Source organism: Loxodonta africana, chromosome 23 (assembly GCF_030014295.1).
Source record: "Loxodonta africana isolate mLoxAfr1 chromosome 23, mLoxAfr1.hap2, whole genome shotgun sequence".
In the NCBI taxonomy this organism is placed as follows: domain Eukaryota; kingdom Metazoa; phylum Chordata; class Mammalia; order Proboscidea; family Elephantidae; genus Loxodonta; species Loxodonta africana.
In genome coordinates, this window is record NC_087364.1 from 48,177,026 (window position 1) to 48,197,143 (window position 20,118).

Consider the following 20,118-nt stretch of genomic DNA (forward strand, 5'->3'; position numbering starts at 1 on the left):
AGTTGTTCTGATCCCCAATTTAGCCCTGTCACTCATTCTATCATCTTAATGTCTCATCTTTCTCATGGAACATGGACACCCACTCTAAGGCTTGTGAACTGCTTCGCGAACAGACCGACGGTTAGTTGGAAGATAGATTATGTTAACCACACCCAGGAGGATAGGACTAAATAAGAAATCCCAAAAGAATGTTCCCACACACATCTAGAAGTGCGTAAAGCCCAAAGGAAGAGCCACGAACTGCCAGAAGGCTAGGGACCTAGGAAGATGTCACCCACTGGAGGTGGCCCAGACTTATGGTGGCCAGGGAACACCACACTGGGAGTACTTGATGACACAGCCATGTTGTCTGCATGCCCAAGTGCTATGTGTCTTTTACTGCTAGGAGCTTGGTGAGGAAGCCTAGGGGAAATAAGAGATCTAGAAAACTGCCTTGATGACACCTACAAACACTTGCCTCCAGGAATGCCGTTGTTTCTGAAAGCCTGGGAACCGTGAACTAATTCTGAACGGAGAGGATATGGTAGGAAATTTAGTGATGAGGACAGACAGTAACTAGAAAACAATGAATTCAAAGAGGATAAATTCAAATCTTCTGCGTAGAGGCTGAACTGCTCCAAGCTCTTCTTTCTTTTCTGGTACATTTCTGCATGAGGAAGCTACGAAGAGGCAAGAAGGAATTCTCGGATGCTCTGCAAAGAAGGATGGTTCTCTCCAATGGGATCTGGAGGTGTCCCTCTCCGAAGCTCATGCTTGGGACTGGGAACAGTGAAGGCCAGGTGGTCACACATCAAGGAGAGGTCACTTAGTGATGTAGTGTTTCTTAGGTTGAGGCACTTGTAAAGATGTGTGAATTCACAGCCCTCCTGGTCCAGGCTCCACAGGAGTCTCTAAGATCCTCCTTAACTCCAGTAATGGACAATAGGGGGTTTGTCACTTCGGAAATGTTTGGAAAGGACACACAAATGACCTTAGATCCTAACCCTCAAGTTGGGTTACACCTCTGGGAGTGAGATCTCTCTGAAGATCTCACCATGGTCCTTGAGACTTCCTGAGGCTTCAGTTGTTGTTATTCAAGACCAAGTCTAATAAGACAAGCTGGTCCATCTCTCTGTGAGTGATGCTTAAACAGGAGTCTTAATTTGGAATCATCAATCCCTGTAGGTGCTACTGGCATTAGCTTAGTAGAGGTTAGTTTTTCAGCTTTCTGAATACCTGTCAAGGTCAGGAGCTGGGAGTCTGGTTTAGAAAGGAGGTTAGCAGTAGATGAAGGTGGCACATCTCTGCCAGCCAGGAAGCATGTGAGCTGCTGTTTAACAGCACAGTGATTCTGCTTAGATGGAAGAACAGGTGGATTATTAAGGGGTCGTTGATGTACCTGGGAGTAGGATCACAAAATTGAATTACTGACCTAAGAGAAAGAGGCAGCAGTTACAGACTGCTAACCATGGATCATATTTATAGACTGGAGGGACAGTGATCAAAAATCTTTTCCACCTCGAATCAAAAGTGTTTCTCTACAGATTAACTTTTTTTGAGTTTTAAAAGAAAAATTACTTTGTTACTTTTATAAAAACAGTATATCAACATTATAAATGATTTAAACTACATAAAAGTACAATTTAAAACCCCCTACAAATTTTACCACCCATCATTACTATTAGGATAACATCATTTCAAGTATTTCCTATATATGTAAGTATGAATAGAAAAGTAAAAGAGACTGAAATATTTTTTATAAAAGTAGGATCTGGTGATACAAATCTGGTTCTGGTAATGTTGTAGCCTAGATAACTTGAAAAAAGCTCTAGCTATAAATATCTAAAGATGTTATAATATAACTATCTAAAGCATAAACCAAAACCAAAAAACAAAAACCCTATCTTTTTAAGTGACTAATTGAGCTGAGAGGAAAATAAACGAAATTGCCATAAATAAAGGCCCCACAAGTGATGATGGAATTGAAAACCAGGGTGTTACCTGCGTGAGCAGACACAATGTCTTTCTGGAAGGGTGGCTGGTCTTGGCTAGAGTTAAATTACTTTGTTTGCTTATCACCTCCCCCCCCCGCCCAGCCAATTTCAATTAGATGTTTAAAACAGCTAATTATAGAGCTGAGTTCCTGAAAATCCTTCTTTAGTTTGGTAGCTGAGCAAATGAAGGACCACTACTTTGGAAGTAATTGCCAAAGAAATACAAACGACCTCTGAGCCTATAAGTGAATACTACAACCACCAGTCTGAGGTCAACCGTGCAACAGTTAGCACCACAGAAGAGCAGGGCAGCATTAGTGTACTGCTAACAATGAGTAACAGGGCCCATGTACGGGCAGGAAATGACCATATCTACAATTCCAGAGTCCTAAATCACGTTTTTACATAGAGTCACTAAAAATCATCATACCACAAACTCAGCTGGGCTCCTACAAAGAAAAGGATTATTCTACTTCCTGTTGTTCTTACAAAAATCTACTGGATACCAAGAACCACAGATGGAATGAGGCACCTCATCTTTTCTCTACAGAGATAATTATTTCTACAGAAGAATAGTTATGTTACTTCCAAAGCAAAGCGTGTGTCACAATGAGTTGTTTTCTAACTCTGAAGTATTAGTTTACCTGTCCACCTGTACTAGATGAATGCATGATAGCCAAAAGCCTGGCCACCATTTCTTGGCAACACTTCCTTACTTACCTCCTTGGCCCAGGCTGGCTTCTCACTAGGACTCATCCCTTCTTTGTAATGGTACAGTGGCTTTTTCTCCACAGGCCTCTGTTCCTGCCGTTGGTGCTGAAGGGAAACCAAGTAGTCCCTTTCTTGCTTTAGCTGTCTCTGCAGTCTTTCTGCTTGTCTCTGTTCTTCCAATTGTTTGCGCTTATATTCCTGAGCAGATAGTGGAAGAGGAGGGAAGAAAGGGCCAAATCACCATACAGAAACCATTGGCCAGGATCAGTTAAGCACGAAATGGAGGCAAAAGTGATGATAAATAACAAAGGACCTTAACACTAGCAGAAATACAGGATGATGTCAGGGTGTGCCATAGATATAAGCTACAGCCTCAGGTGAGCGTCAACACAAGAACGTGGGCATTTAATGAAAATACTATTGCTTTAATGGAAAGCCCCACAGAGTACCACCAAAGTGACTTGTCCCTGATGAACTGTAACTCAGAAAGTGGCAATAACGAGGGCACTGGGATGGTCAGTGCACAAGCCCTCTAAGGAGCCATCTGTTTCCTATTTAGTAATGAAACCATTGAAACATGTACAATTAATCACAAAACTAAATAAATAAAGATATTGCCTAAGTCATCTTTTGTTTATAAAGCTTGGACCAAAAAAAGCCATTAACAAGCTTATAGACAGACTAAACAAAAAAAATCAGAATGCCACTGAGTAAAAAAGTTCAGTTAAAAAAAAAAGATACACAAAGAAGTCCATTTGGAAAGCAGTGCAATAATCATAAAAAAGTACTTCAAGTGGAAACTGCACGAGCAAGACACAAAATGTTCCCATCGTAAGGGTAAAACTAATAGTCTGCAAATGAAACGTGATTGTAAAGTTGAGTGGTTTTTATGGAAAAGGGGCATTGTGCCGTGATTGTATTCCAGCATGTTGTAAATGGCCTTACAAATTCCTCTGTAATAAACACAGCGGGACTTGAAAACACTCTGGACTTATAAGGAGGCTGGATTCATGTTAAAGTTTCGGAAATAGGTGGAATTAATAAAGAATGCGTAAGGTGTATATTAAATGCATTAAGATTTGGCAAATTAGGTCAGGAAATGCATTCTGTTTCTATGGGATTTGGGAGGTACATGAGGCCTGGAGGATACCCTCTTTTGGAAGGAGGACACAAGACAGACAGACACACAGTAAGAACACAGAGCAGGGGAGCTGGTGCTTGGCTTTCCCATTACCAGAAGTAGAGCTTGTTCATGCAGTAGCTGTTGCTGCAAGATCTCTAACTGCCTTTGCTCCTCCTCTAACTGTCGCCTGATGTATTCCTGGAGAGGTGGGCAGCAGAGAATTCAGAGGAACAGAGAGAAAGAGAGAGAAAAAGAACCAGTAATTCCAAAGGTGACAAGAGCTGCCAAGTAAGGTGTAGAAGGAAGGAGGGAAAAAAATACCCGGACACCTCCTCACAAAACAGGAAGAGTATGCCACACCAAAGCAAAAGCATTTCAACGTAGTCAAAAGCACAAGCCCTCCACCCGCAGCAGCTGACTCAATGGCTCAGAGTTTCACTGCTGCGACTCAATTTTCATAAACCCAGCTACGTTTTATAGTTTTTCATTACAGGTTCCCCTCTTTACGGGCTACCTGGACTTAACAATGCTGTAAAGTTCGGAGGTTCCTGTGCAGCCAATTGTTCAATGCCATCAGGTGCTGTCTTTGTAAGTAAACCCCCCTAGGGACTTCCTCTGTGCTGTTAAAATGCGATTCTAACAGGGAGAGAGAGAGGGCTCTACATCAATGACCCAAATATGGAGACCAGAGATGGCAGGAACAGAAATCTCTTCTGAAGCAATGAAAGAGTAGGACTTGGTTAGTATTCATGTTTCAGTGCTGCCTTCAAAGCAGATATGCAGGGTCAGGAGAACCAGAAGATGAAGGTATGTCCGGGGACTCTGGCTTGGGTAGAGAGCAAGGTTGAATGAGTGGGCATTGCCAAGGTTGTGCATTTGACTGCTTGAATAGGTTAAGAATAGTTGCTTGAGGAAGAGTAAAAACCTGCTTAAATTGAGCAGTCCTAAGAGGAAGCGACGCACGTGACACCAGGTGCTGGAGTCCACTCTGAGCCATCGGTAGTACCTGGTCCCACTGTACCTGCTCATGTTCTGCCCGCCTCCGCTCCTCCTCCCGGCGCATCTGCTCCTCATAGTGCCTGCGCTGCTCTCTCTCCTGCTGCTTCCGCAGCTCCTTCTCACGCCTTTGTTGCTGTGGGGAACAAGCAGACAACCATGAGGGACGCAGGCACTGGAGGTGGGGTATCGGGACATCAGCAGGAAGAGCAGCAGAACTAAGACATGAACTATGAAGGAGAGATGCTGAATGCTCTGAGTCTCTTCCCCTCCCATCTACTGGGGGAACCATTGACAGGGACAGGATGATGGAGGACACCCTGTTGTTGACCATGTACATAGACCCTCCAGGTTTATATATTGACCTAGAAGTTTCTGTAAAGCACATTCTCCCAGTTAGCTACTGGGAGTTTTCAAAACAGGAGAAGAACACACTAACGTATAATAGGTTACTTATTAAATATCATCAAACTGTTTATGACATTACATGGGTTTTAAAGCACATTTCTTTCCACATTATGTAAGGCAAACATTTCATTGATAGAGAAAGCAAAAATCAGAGAAGCAAAGTGACATAGTCAAGGCTATACAGATAATGGCTGAGGGTGTAACAGAATTTTCTGACTTCCCTCGAGTCAACTACCCTTTCTCACCCTGCTGTCTTTCTGTATTTTCTGGAATACCCATTTTGAAGTGTCAATTTCAACTTCCCACTTGAGTAACACCCTTACTCTCAGGAATCATCATCATCATCTCATATTTACTGAACAATTGCCAGGCCCTGGACACCGTGGTAAGTGCCTAACATGCTTTATCTTATTTAATCTTCACAACGGTCTTCTGAAGTAGGTATTATTACAGTCTTGCAACACTTAACATCCATGATACATTCTGTGAAATATAATCCCATATTATATGGTGCGCCTGACCCAAGCCATGGTATTTTCAATCAAAAAGCAAAGATGTCACTTTGAGGACTAAGGTGCACCTGACCCAAGCCATATTATATACTTAGCAAAGCTATATGGGATACCGTTACTATCACTAGTACTGGTTTTGCTGCATCTGCAAGCCATAATGCACTCCAAGGTTATATTTTCAAAAGAAAATTAAACAGAAATAATGCTATAACATTGAAGATGTGTGTGATACATGAGATCGGATGCTGCTGCCTAAGAGTTGAAGCATATGTTGTTACATGGTAAATTTTTTATTTGTAAGTAGGGAAAGTTCACATTAAAATAATGATAGAAAGTACAGTACATACATAAGTCAGTAACATAGGTGTTTATTAGGACTATCAAAACATATATATTATAGGTTATATATGTACTGTACCACTATACACCTGGCAGCATAATCACGTTGCATACAAGAGACATGAGATACAGGTGTTACGTGTGGGAAGCTGTTGTGTTCACTATGTCCAGTTACATGTGCTACATCCCGTTGTCTGATTGGGAATTCTGAACTCTATTATTACCTTATGGGACCATGGATGTCTGTGTGATCGGCTGTTGCCCGAAAGGATGTTTTGTGGTGCATGACTATATTCTCCCGATTTCATATAAGAAAACTGAAGCAGAGTGACTACGCAATTGTTCAAGGTCACATGCCCAGCAATTGGTGGAGCTTGATTTCAAAGCCAGGCAATGTGATTACAGAGTCTGAACTCAATCAATCATTATGGAAGATGAAGAGGCAACAGGAATGGCAGAAAGATCATAATTTTTCCAGCTCTTCATTATACTCTCAGAAAAGGAGAGCATCCTAGGAGCAGAAGTTAGGGTTAGGCTAAGCAGCTACAGAAGGAAATGGTTCTCATCTAGGGGCAGCATTCCCTTCCCTGGAGCATTGGAACTGTATGGGCACATGGGGGAGCTCTTTCTGGTTGTCCCAATGACTGGGGGACAAGACAGACATTTATAGCATGGGAGGCCATGGATGTTGCTCATGCTGCGATGAAAAGGACAGTCACGCATGACAACGTGCTTTCCCACACAACATGTTGTGAGCACTTTTTTAAAAAAATAATTTTTATTGTGCTTTAAGTGAAAGTTTACAAATCGAGTCAGTCTCTCACACAAAAACCCATACACACCTTGCTACACACTCCCAATTACTCTCCCCCTAATGAGACAGCACGCTCTCTCCCTCCACTCTCTCTTTTCATGTCCATTTCGCCAGCTTCTAACCCTCTCGACCCTCTCATCTCCCCTCCAGGCAGGAGATGCCAACATAGTCTCAAGTGTCCACCTGATCCAAGAAGCTCACTCCTCACCAGCATCCCTCTCCAACCCATTGTCCAGTCCAATCCATGTCTGAAGAGTTGGCTTTGGGAATGGTTCCCGTCCTGGGCCAACAGAAGTTCTGGGGGCCATGACCACTGGGGTCCTTCTAGTCTCAGTCAGACCATTAAGTCTGGTCTTTTTATGAGAATTTGGGGTCTGCACCCCACTGCTCTCCTGATGAACACTGTTTTTGAGAAAGGCCGTAGGTCCTTCATGTCAGAGCCCTGCACTGGCATTTCAGTTTCTTCTTCCTCAAATAGGAGGTTCAGAGGGGACACCTCAGGGGTCTATTCCTTTGCAATATTCTCAACAACACTTAACTATAAAGCTAAGGAAACAGGAGATATCTGAATAGAATGGATTGTGACAGTATCACACTGACCAGCTAGCTCTACACAACCAGAGAAGCAGCTTTCTAGGATAACAGTTCTTTGTCAGAGACCCAGCTAACCCAACCACAAATATTCAAATGACAAAGAAGCCCATTGGGAAGCATTCCTGATGCAGCTGCTGCTTCAATCTTCTGACCTGCTGTCTTCCAACAGCCTCTGAGGAAGCCGCATCTTTTGAGATTCAAAGTCTATCGCTTCTAGATCAAACATTATTTGTCCATCATAGATTGCAGGCAATGGGGAGCCACTAAAGGATTTATGAAGCCCAATGACATGATCAGATTTGCATTTTCAAAAGGCCTCCTATAGCCATGGGAAGTGGCAAGAGTAAAAGCTAAAAAGCAGTGAGAGGCCATTCTACTGATAACACGTTTGGAATGACATGGTATCAATGAGTTAAGCAAGGGCAGCCTGAGAGTCCACGTTCATCATCTCTGCTGAGGACGGAGATGCAACCAAAAGGAAGAGAGACTAAACACCATTCAAACTTCCAGTCTTCTTAATAGGGCTGGAGTGGACATCAACTTAGAAGTAGAAATTAGAAATAGGCAAATAGGCAGAATTTGGTAACGGCTGACTCTGTGTGTGTGTTAGGGGAGGGAGGGTGTTTGAAGTTCCTGGTCCAGGCGGCATGGTGGATGGTGCTGTGGAGAAGAAGGAAAGTAGGTTTAGGGATAGGAAAGAGGGGTATGTTGGGGTACAGGGATGAGTTAAGTTCCAGACATGTGATTATTTGTTTTACAGAAAAATAATACAGGAAGACTTGAGTAGAAAACATCAGCATAAGAACCAAATGAATAATTTGGACTACAGACCCAAACAGAGACATTTCCAACGGTCAACCCAAGTGAATCAATGCCAACACAGAGGATAAAATAATTATGTGTACCGATCTGATTCCTGGCAGGAAATAGCCCTAATGTAGCTAACATTTCAAGTTTTTTTTTTTACGCTAACCATTGCCCTCTCTCTTGAGGAAAAAAAATTATCATTCCTTTTGAAGATTTAGCTGGTTTTTTTGTGAAGGATTTGTACATTTCCAACCCCTCTGCCAGGAATCGATCCTGTTTTACAATTACATGCCAGTCAGGTCCCCACACGAGGTGTATGCAGTATTGATTGCAACTCAGGAGGATCCGGGCTTCCCAAGTATTCTGTAGTTTCTGAGAAAGACGCTCAAAAGTGACAAATGATTAATAACGATCTCACTTGGATCAGCTGCCGCTAAAGCATGGAGGCATTTGTCAGGGCTTCAGCTCCTGTGGTGAGGCTGAGAAAATAAATCACTTCCCCAACCTTCTGAGGGCACCCTGCCAATTTCCAGCTGCTGTGCCTCGATGCTGATGCCTTTCCCGGAAAAATGTTTGTTCTTTCTCCTCCTGTGCATGGGCCCTTTGAGGGGACATAGCAAAGCCTGTCAGAGAGACCCAGGCTCTGGCCTCAAGGAGACACCTTTACCTGATGACTCTTGCTGTAGAAGTGGCTTGCTGAGAGCAAGGCCTGTGTTTGATTCAGGCTGTACGCCCCGCCCCTCACACAGGGCCTGGCACTTGGCAGGTGCACATAAAAGCTTGTTGAACTGAGCTAAGTTTAAGAATCTTGGGGCAAAAGAAGACAATAGAGCATTCTCTTAAATTGCTTTGGGGGCAGTTTCCGTCCTATCAATATCCCTGGGTGGTGCAAATGGTTAAGCGCTTCGCAGCTAACGAAAAGGTTGAAAGTTCAAGTATACCCAGAGGTGCCTCAGAAGTCAGGCCTGACGACCTACTTCTGAAAAGTCAGCCACTGAGAACCCTGCGGAGCACGGTTCTCCTCTGACACACTTGGGGCGGCTATGAGCCAAAACTGACTTGATGACAACTGGTACCTTATGTTACAGTTATTTGAATATGTCGTATCTACTCTGCAATCTAAGTTGAAAGCTATTTGTGGGCAGGGTCTAGGTTCCCCTGCAGTTTTTGTTGCCCGCTGTATCCCACATGGCACCTGGCACCATCGAGATCTGCTGCATTGACTACTATAGATGGGGTAGCAAGAGGAGGGAAGAGAGCCTTGCAGAGCCTCAGGCTACCGCCTTGTCCGTCCACGCCCTCCTGAGACAGCCCTGATGGGCCTGAACCTTCTTTTGTGCCGAGCACAGAGAAGGCCTGAGAATATTCTTCTAAACCAAGAGTCATCTACAACTGGCACCGGCATAGTACCTATTTGTCATCTTAAAGACAGGCAGGAAATCAAGTAAGGCAGTAAGAGTCTAAGCTGGAAGGGATGGGAAAGAGGATAATCAAGCAGTATTTGTAAATTTTATTCAAATTACGAATAAAGATGATCGTGGTCCTGGTGTCATTACACCAACTACTCTCAAACTCCCAGCAGTCGCTCCCGCTATATAGAATTGCCTACACGCACATTTTTATTCAGATCTTCTTGCAGGCATTGCCAACAAGTTTTATCGCTTGAAATTAGATACTGGATCTTTATAAATGTCTTAATTTTTTTCCTGGTTGGGGGATGATTGATAATACCTACTGTGAAAATTTTCCAGGCTGAAGTCATCATTGCCTTCCTCTATGGTGTGCATTACTGGGGCTTTGGCCCCCCAAGCCCCCCCTCCCCCGTCTTTTGTTGGTGTTAGGAAAACATGACTTTTTTGATAAAAGTTTTTTTATAATTTTGGTAAAAATAAATAAATAAATAAAACATTTGCCAACTCAACAATTTTTATATGTATAATTCAGTGCCATTGACTACATCCATCACGTGCAACCATTACCATTACCTGTTACCAAATCATTCCACCATCCTTAACAGAAGATCAGTGTCCCCAGAGCAATGGCTCCTGTCTTGCACCTCCCTCACACCCCCAGTAATCACTAATAAGCTTTGGTCTCTACACATTTGCCTATTTTATATAAGCGGGAGCATATACCCTGGTGGCATAGTGGTTAAGTGCTATCTATGGCTGCTAACCAAAAGGTCGGCAGTTCGAATCCGCCAGGCGCTCCGTGGAAACTCTACGGGGCAGTTCTACTCTGTCCTGTAGGGTTGTTATGAGTCAGAATCGACTTGGTGGCAGTGGATTTGGTGGAGTCTTTTGGGGAGCATGCAATATTTGTCCTTTTGTGACTGACTTATTTTACTCAGCATGTTTCCAAGGTTCATCCATGTTACAGTGTGTTTTAGAACTTTATTTCTCTTTATGGCTCAGTAGTATTCCACTGTATGGATATGCTACATTCTGTCTATCCATTCATCCACTGATGGACATTTCAGTTGTTTTTTTTTTAGGACAGTTTTGATCCTCCCCAGGGGGTTCCCTCATGCCACCTCCTGGCAAAGGTTGTGTGACTGTACATTCAAGTATGCGAACTGATTAATTTTAATAAGGGAACGTTAATGCAAAAAAAATAGAGATGATATATTTATCCCAATTTGCCTGTACGAGCAGAATTTCTGTTCTTTAAGTTCTTGCCAGAGAATATGGCCTGACTCTTAAATATCTGATTCTTATTAAAGGCCTAGCTGTAGAAATAATATGCATTCTGAATGGCTCTAGAGTCCATCTTTCCTTTGGTTCTCTAAATGTTCTTCGTAGACTCTTTAGACTAAGCAGAGCTGTGCACCTGCACAAGGGGGCTCTGGCTCCTGTAGAAATGGCTTTATGAGCCAGACTTTCCTGTTATGCCATAAAATTGTGCTCTGCGATACTGCAAGAACAGCTGAATAAAGCTAACCGCTGTGTTTGTGGTAGGAATATTGCTTCGGCATTAGTCACAGCACGACTCAACTTCTGCTAGATAAGTACACAGGTTTGGATTCTCTTTTAAAAGCTCACCTGAGTACTGGTTTAATCTTACCATATGGATAACATGAATCTTGAACCACTCACGTTTGCCTCTTTACTCAGTCACTGGGACTCTTGGGGCCAGACGCGTGGCCTACCCCTGGCACCTCACGGGACCCAGGTCGTGCAAGCGTTTGGTGAACTGACACTATCCCTGGCTTCATCTTGTTTTTCTCTCTTCCTTTATATTGCCATCTACTTTATTTGCTCATTTACTTTCTTTTTAGATGCCATATTAATCTTTGGAAACAGCCTTAAGCCCTCTTCAGAATAAAGAAAGGTATAAACAGACACACAGATGAAAAACAAATCTTGGCCCTTCATACCATTTTGCCCCTCAAACTCACCCTCGGAAAAATCCAAAAGGAGACACATGAGAAGCTGTAGATTTGTAATTTGGTTCTTTGCTTATACCATCCTGCTTATGTGGCTGAAGTTGTTTTTCCAGTGGTGGGGATGAATTTGCTCTGATCCAGCCATGCCCTCTCATGAGATGGCTGCTGAGACAGAGCTACAGTAACAGACAGAGAGCTGCCTGGGGCCTGAAGGGAAACAGTCCAACTGCCTCTCTCATGTAAAAAAAAAAACAAAACTCTAACAGGCACCAGAACAAATATAGCTAAGGACAGTTCACCGAACATTCTAAGCATATGGAATCTTTTGGTAAAAGCTACAGGATTGTAACCTGTATGGCAATTTTACCTTAAAAAGTACTTCATCGTCTTCTAATTAGATCCTCATAAAAGTCCTGTGAGATAAGTAGGGCAAATATCATTTATTATTTCCCTCTTTTACAGACTGTCAGGAAGGCTCAATGCTTTGTCAATAGTCACACAATAAGTTTGGGCAAATTGTTCAATGTCACACAGCTGGAAAGTGGTAGAGCTGGGAACCCAAATTGGTCAGACTCCATGTTTTTTCCACTCTATGCCCCACCACCTCCCAGCTCCTAGAACCTAGTGGAGTATTCTGTCAATTGCAGATCCAGTGAGAAGTACAGTGTGTAAGAGTATGTGTGGACAAACTGATGAAAGATACCTCATCTATCCTACCACCATCAGTACTATCATCAATGTCCTTGAGAAATTTCAGATTGAATACTTTGCTGCTTTTTTTCTACCCTCCAAATGGCTGCTTTTTTTCTACCCTCCAAATGTTCAGGTTAAATTCGAGTCTGTTTTTTTTTTTGACACTCTGGTAGAGCTGGTAGGTATCATTATGTGCAAGTTGTCCTGGGTCCCTCATACTTAGATCACATTTCCCATTATATGAACTGAGGATTAATGCCCAATAGCTGCAACGTGACACATCACAGTGGAGGTGGAGGTTCGGGAGGCATGAGGGGCAACAGAGCACGGGGGAAAGAACACTGGATCAGAAATAGAAAGACTGGATTCTGGTCCTGCTCTGCCACTGATGTGAACTCTGTGGACCACCCAGTGGGTGCCAAATAAATATCTGTGAAATAAATGCATAAATGTTATACGACCTTGAATAAGTCATCTTAACCCAAACCTTCAGCGAGGAGGGAGATCAGGCAATCTGGCAAGGTCTTCATTCTGAGTCTAAGCAGGGATGTGCTTATATTGCGAAGCAAAAATCTACGAACAATTCAGAACAGGAAGTGAAAAGAAGCACAGTTGTGGTGTGCCCTTGGAGAGCTCTTCTTGCTTTTCATACTGGGTGACTACCATAAGTGGTGAGAGGGCACACCACTGCGACTATGGAAGAACTGAGTCGGCCTCCAGAGAATAGGAACACAACGGGTACAGGATCAAGTCAGGGGCTCCTTGGGAAGTACCTCAAACCACCACTCAACACAGGGGCTCTCTGTTCAAAGACATGCAGAATGAAAGAACCCAGTGTGGTCTTTTGAATCCAACGCACATCACACATGCCGCCTCACTTTAAATGGGACTGTTCCGCGTAAGTTTTGCAGCAGTTGTACTCGTGACAAGTGGTGGTCAAGCTTCTGGGCATTCCTTTGCCCATTTTAACATTTGTTAACATTTCAGTTCCGAAAGACCATTGCAAACCAAGTGCCGCATGCTAAGGGTATGATTTCTTACAACTAAATCTGGGATTCCAGACCTTTTTCACTAGCAGGGAAAGGTGAGTGAAGAGGAAGTTGTTTGGCATCTCTGAATTCACAACACAGCAAAGTATTAACAACAAGAAAACAGAATAACAATCATGTCATGGATTGAATTATGTCCCCCCAAAAATGTGTGTATCAACTTGGTTAGGCCATGATTCCCAGTATTGTGTGGTTGTCCTCCATTTTGTGATTGTAATTTTATGTTGAGAGGATTAGGGTGGGATTTTACCACCACCCTTACTCAGGTCACCTCCCTGATCCAAGGTAAAGGGAGTTTCCCCGGGGTGTGGCCTGTATCATCTTTTATCTCTCAAGAGATAAAAGGAAAGGAAAGCAAGCAGAGAGTTGGGGACCTCATATCACCAAGAAAACAGCACCAAGAGCAGAGTGTGTCGTTTGGACATGGGGTCCCTGCGCCTGAGATGCTCCTCAACCACAGGAAGATTGAGGACAAGGATCTTTTCCCAGAGCTGAAAGAGAGAGAAAGCCTTCCCCTGGAGCTGAATTCCCCTGAATTTGGACTTTTAGCCAACTTTACTGTGAGAAAATAAACTTCTCTTTATTAAAGCCATCCACTTGTGGTATTTCTGTTATGGCAGCACTAGATAACCAAAACACATTAATAGTAGGAGCAAACACTTATGGGGGGCTTATTATATGATGCCAGGCCCTATACTAAGCTCTTTACTTGTTTTAACTCTTCTAATTCTCACGATTCATTTAATCATCATTACCCTCATTCAATGGGTAAGGAAACCCAGCCACACACAGGCCAGTATCTTGCCCAAGTTCACTCACCCGGTAAATGCAAAGTTGTGATTTATATTCAGAGTCTGGCTCTTGCCATACTGCTTCTTTGAATTTGAAAAAAGCTGGCTGAGGCATATACCTATACAAAGTGAAAGGTGTCATCTTACATCATTTTTCCCTCTTTTCCTATTGTTAGTCTATTACCTATCTTCTCTTCACAAAAACAGTAATCGCAAGACACTGAGAAAGCTATACAGGCTACAAATATCTCGTTCCTTTCTTTCTACACCCATTTCACACTAAAGACAAACCACCTAACTTACTCCTTAAGGGCTTTCCTGAAAAGCCAATTTCCTAAATGAAGTCCTTCTTTTGAGCTCACAGGTCAACCTTTGAGCAGCAGGCAGCCTCACGGCTAAGCACTGTCTGAGTACTGCACGCTAGGCTGGTCTTTGTGCACGCAGAGGAAGAATGAAGGTGCTAAACGGACTGAGGCACCAGGAGGCTAGTGAAGAATTTTGGTTCCACCTAATCTACGGATGCTAGTCTACATGATTACTCACAAGCCCCTTATTCTCACTAAGCCTCAGTTTCCCCAGGGAGAATAGCTACCTGGGTTTTCCTAGGTATCGTACAAAGGAGAAAGAGTGGCTCACTGGGCATTCTGAGCATCCAGGACTCTTAAAAATCAAGTGTAATCTGCACGTTTTTTTTTTCTGCCATCATTCTGGAGCTTTAATATGAGACCCTCAGACTAAGTCCTATGAGAACAAGTCCATTAAAAACATGCTACAACATGGTTAAGCCTTGAAAACATGCTGAGTGAAATAAGCTGATCAGAAAAGGGCAAATATTGTATGATCTCACTAAAACGAATTACCTAAAACAGGCACAGCTATGGTTTAATAGTGGTCACCCGGGCAGAAGGCAGGGGGAAAGGAGACTAGAAAAAGCGTGGCTTAAGAAGCACTGAGTTTCTGTTTACAGTGATGGAAAACTTGGCACAGATGCTGGTGATGGTTGCACAACATGAATGGTGTAATTGGTGTCACTGAAATGACAAGAAAACGTTGAACTTGAAACTATTACGTTAGCTACATATTTACAACCACAACAAATCAGTTTATTAATACAATGTCTACAGAAAGAGCTACTCTACCTCACCAGGACAGTACTGAAGATGCTAAATTATGTCATATATAAAAAGGTTGCAAGAACTGGTGACATTTGGGCTAGAAACAGGGGCTTGGGGAAGGACATTACCGCTGCCTTCAAACATTTCTGGTGCTGAGGTGAAAGGTGTTTTCATTTTATTTGGCATGACTTATATTATAGCAGACTACCACAAGGACTTGAATCAACATCAGGATGAACTCTCTAACATTAGGAGTCCCTCAAATACAGAATGTTCGGCCTCATGGCCCTGGACATATATGGAGAAAACCAACAAACCGGCTGCCGTTGAGTCCATTCCGACTCATGGCGATCCCATATGTGAGAGAGTGGACTTGCTCCACAGGGTTTTCTTGGATGTAATCTTTACAGAAGCAGAATGACAGGCCTTTCTTCATGGCGCAGCTGGGTGGGTTTGAACCACCAACCTTTGGGTTAATACTTGAGCGCAAACCATTTGTACCATCCAAGGGCCACAAATATGGAGGTATTATATGTTTATATGTTAAACAGGTTAACTGACCCTAGTTCAGGAATATCGTCAAAGAGATTCTTGCTCTGAGAGAAGAGTTGGTTTAGATGACTTTTGAGGTCTCTTATATTCCCCAGCCTCTATGATTCCATAAAACTGTCCACTGAAGAAAACAAGTAAAGGAAAACAATTGGGTTTTAATGTCATATGAAATAATGAAATGATAGTTTCTGTGAAACTATTTTGTTGTCTTCTACGTTTAGGAAGGAATCCCTGGTGGCATAGCGGTTAAGTGCTACAGCTGCTAACCAAGAGGTCAGCAGTTCGAATCCACCAGGCGTCCCTTGGAAACTCTATTGGGTGGTTCTACTCTGTCCTATTGGGTTGCTAAGAGTTGGAATTGACTCGATGGCAGTGGGTTTGGTTTTTTGGTTTTGATGGTTAGGAAACACGTCGAAAAAAGATTGTAAAGCATAGGAAATACAGACTACATGTAACAAAAGCTTTTACGAAGACCCTAGACAATGGTAGGCAGGTCTGTGTAATGTCCATTATGTGATGCCACTGGGGAGAAAAAAAAAATCCCTATCATCTGCCTAGAATTGGATCCCTGGTGGCAAAGTGGTTAAGTGATATGGCTACTAACCAAAAGATCAGCCGTTCAAATCCACCAGCTGCTCCTTGGAAACCCTATGGGGCAGTTCTGCTCTGTCCCCTAGGGTCGCTATGGGTTGGCAACAGGTCACAGGTTTATCTTCTATCTGATGTGCTCCAGATACACTGAGGATCAACAAACTGCCCAAGTCTGGCTCTTTTTCCAGTATGAAATGTTGTAAGTAGAAAATACTACCACAACTTTCGCATTCCTTGAGTGTGTAGGAATGGGTCTGGGCAAAAGCACTTCAAATTTCTGTAGCATTTGAAAGCTGCAGCATAGGAATTTCAGGGGGCAGGGTGGTTCGATGGTAGAATTCTTGCCTTCCATGTGGAAGACCCAAGTTCGATTCCCAGCCAATGTACCTCATGTGCAGCCATCACCATTCTGTCAGTGGAGCTTCCAAATTAAGACAGACTAGGATGAAAGGCTTGGTGATTTACTTCCAAAAATCAGCCCCTGAAAACCCTCTGGACGGTCTGATCCACCACTGGTTATGCGGATGGCACAGGAGCTGGTAGCGTCACCATGACGCACACAGGGTCACCATGAGGGGACAGCTCAACAGCAGCTAACAACATAGGACACTTTCACCTTCACAAGAAATTCCTCTTATCTCAGGATCAAAGTGACAATGCTCCCTGTCTTAGTTATTTACTGCCACTATAACAAAAATACCACAAGTGAGTGGCTTTAACAAACAGAAATTAATTATCTCACAGCTGAGGAGGAGAGAAATCCAAATTCAAGACACGGACTGTGGAAGAAAGCTTTCTCTCTCTGTCGGCTCTGAGGAAGGTCCTTGGTCCTTGGCTGCTTGGTGATCTTCGTGTGGCCTGGCATCTATCTTCCCCCATCTCTGCTTGCTCCTCTGTCCTAATCTGTTCTTTTCATGTCTCAAAGGTAATTGGCTTAAAACACACCTTCCACTGATATGGCCTCTTAACACAACAAAGAAAACCCATTCCCAAATGGCAAACCCCCCCCCAAAAAACCCCATTGCCTTCGAGTCGATTCCAACTCATAGCGACCCTAAAGGACAGAGCAGAGCTGTCCCATAGTTTCCAAGCAGTGCCTGGTGGATTTGAACTGCCCACCTTTTGGTTAGCAGGTATAGCTCTTAAGCCCTACGCCACCAGGGTTTCCATTATAACCACAGGCATAACCTAAAAAAAAACCCGTTGCTGTTGATTACAATGACCCTATAAGATAGAGTAGAACTACCCCATAGGGTTTCCAAGGAGTGGCTGGTAGATTCAAACTGCTGAACTTTTGGTTAGCAGCTGAGCTCTTAACCACTGCACCACCAGGGCTCCAACTACAGGTATAGGGGTTAAGATTTACAACACACATTTTTGGGGGACGCCTTCAATCAATAACATTCAGTGACACCTACAGTAACAAGGAGCCCTTCTGGGATTCACTGGGAAGCAAAGTTCTATACATATCCATGCAAATCGCACACCTCCCGAAGCACAAGTGTGATTCACATGTACATGTGGCCACAGACCATTGCTGGAGGCCCGTGGGCAGGCTCCGCTCTGGACAATGAGCATCAGTGTGCCGCCCTGCCTCCCAGCTGTTTCATTACTTGTGTTCAGTTATCGAAATAATAGAGTGAAGGCCCAGCTAGAGACCGTGCAGTCTCCGTGTTGACACTAGCGACATCAAGTAAAGAGCTGCTCTGCCCCCACCAGCGGACCTCACAGGGACATATTAAGGTGCCTACAGTTAATGATCGAGGTAAGGGCCATTTCTTAGCAGTGTCAATGAATTAACACTCCAGGCCCTGAAAGGAGGGAAGTATTCCTGCTCCTGGTGCCTTCTTTTGGCTTACGGCCTTGTGAGTGTGGTCCTGTGGGTGGGATCCTAGCACTGGTGAAAAGCCACACTGATTTCCCTGTTTCCGCTTCTGCCAGATGAGCTTGTTCAAGCTGCTTTCAAGAGCAAGCCCTTGCCCTGGAAAGAGACGACTCATGGTAGCGACAAGGCAGAAAACAGTAAACGACAATTTTTCCCTTCACACTGAACTCTCTCCTTGAACTTACCCAGGTACTTATTGGTGCCAGGCACTGTTCTGTCATTTATATGTATTAACTCATCTAATCTTTAAAACTGTTACTACCCCATTTTATAAATGAACAATCTGAGGGATAAACCTGTTGCCGTCAAGTCGATTTGACTCATAGTGACCCTGTAAGACAGAGTAGAACTGTGCCACCGGGTTTCCAAGGAGCACCTGGTGGATTCAAACTTCTGACCTTTTCGTTAGCAGCTATAGCTCTTAACCACTACGCACCAGGGTTTCCAAATCTGAGGGATAGGGAAGTCTTATGTCCGGCCCTAGGTGACAAAGGCAGTCAGTGGCGAGCCACTCTTCCTGTACCCTAGGCTGCCTCGTTTCTGCCTTCTCAGTGGAAGGGCCACTCCTAAGGTGCTGTGTCCCTGATGCCCAGAAGCTTACAGCTTACTATTCAGACATCAGATAACTCCACCTTTTTATGGGTGGAATCAGGAGATGGGAGTCCCTGGGTGGTACAAATGGTAAAGGTGCTTAGCTGCTTAACCAAAAGGTTGGAGGTTGGAGTCCATTCAGAGGTGTCTTGGAAGAAAGTCCTGGCGATCTACTTCAAAAAACCCAGCCACTGAAAACGCTATGGAGCACAGTTCTACTCTGATACACACGGGGTCATCACCAGTAGGAGTCAACTGGACGGTAAGTGGTTTGTTTGGTTTTAATTAGGAGCTGAGACTTTATGCAGCCACTTGGTGGCAATGACAAGGTCATAAATTTTATAGTGTTAGAAATGACAGGAAAAAATATAGATAAGAGAAGCCAATGAAAGGCAGAATTTCTCCAGGGGAGGGTCTGCTGAGGCTTGGCTGGGAAGAGGAGACTATACAAACAGCAGCTGATGTACCTCCAGAAGGACGGAGAACGGGCTTCCTGTGCTGGCAAGGCTAGGGCTCTGGCTCAGTCAACAGCGGGCGGCAAGCCCAGTGAGACACAAGGAAAGGAAAGTTATTCACTCAGAAAACGGCCTTCAAAAGGGGATGGAAAAATTCACGTTCCACAGCAAACGGGCAGGGTGCATTTGAGAACTAAGGAAGGCAAATCAAAACCAAACCCACTGATGCTGAGTTGATTCTGACTCATGGCGACTCCATGTGTTTCAGGGTAGAACTGCTCCGTAGCGTTTTCTTGGCTGTAATCTTTACGGAAGCAATCACCAGGCCTTCCTTCCACGGTGCTGCCAGGTGGGTTTGCAACTCCAACCTTTAGGTTAGCAGTCAAACGCTAACTGTTTGTACCACCCAGGGACTTTCATAGGAAAACGCTCTCGATACAAAGAACCATTAGAACAAAAAACTAAACAATCAACACTGAGAAACCATCAGTTCCAAAATGTCAACATTCACCCCAACAACATCAGTTGGCTTTTATGTCAGAGATTGTGTCAAGCCTTTTATGTATATGTTTAATTTACTTCTCACAACAATCCTGCAAAGTAAATACTGTTATCCCCATTGTGCAGAGCAGGCAACTGAGGTTCAGAGAGGTTAAATAATTTGCCCAAGGCCACACAGCTAGGATTAGATCTTAGTCTCCTTAACTGCAAGGCTGGTGTACTTAGTCCGTACA

General features: G+C 43.6%; 1 protein-coding gene across 4 annotated transcripts in view; it reads right to left on the reverse strand.

The window, feature by feature from the left end:
• The window catches only part of TNIK (TRAF2 and NCK interacting kinase), a 482,068-nt gene that overhangs the window by 84,744 nt on the left and 377,206 nt on the right, over positions 1 to 20,118 (reverse strand). For 3 of the 4 annotated variants that reach the window (XM_064275470.1, XM_064275469.1, XM_010596034.3), the window contains exons 13-14: positions 4,829 to 4,939; positions 2,694 to 2,882 (exon numbers count right to left, since the gene is read on the reverse strand). In XM_064275470.1, coding sequence (XP_064131540.1) covers positions 2,694 to 2,882; positions 4,829 to 4,939 — 300 coding nt within the window. Of the gene's footprint in view, positions 1 to 2,693; positions 2,883 to 3,918; positions 4,006 to 4,828; positions 4,940 to 20,118 lie in introns of all 4 variants that reach the window. The other variant, XM_064275471.1, reaches the window with a different exon arrangement.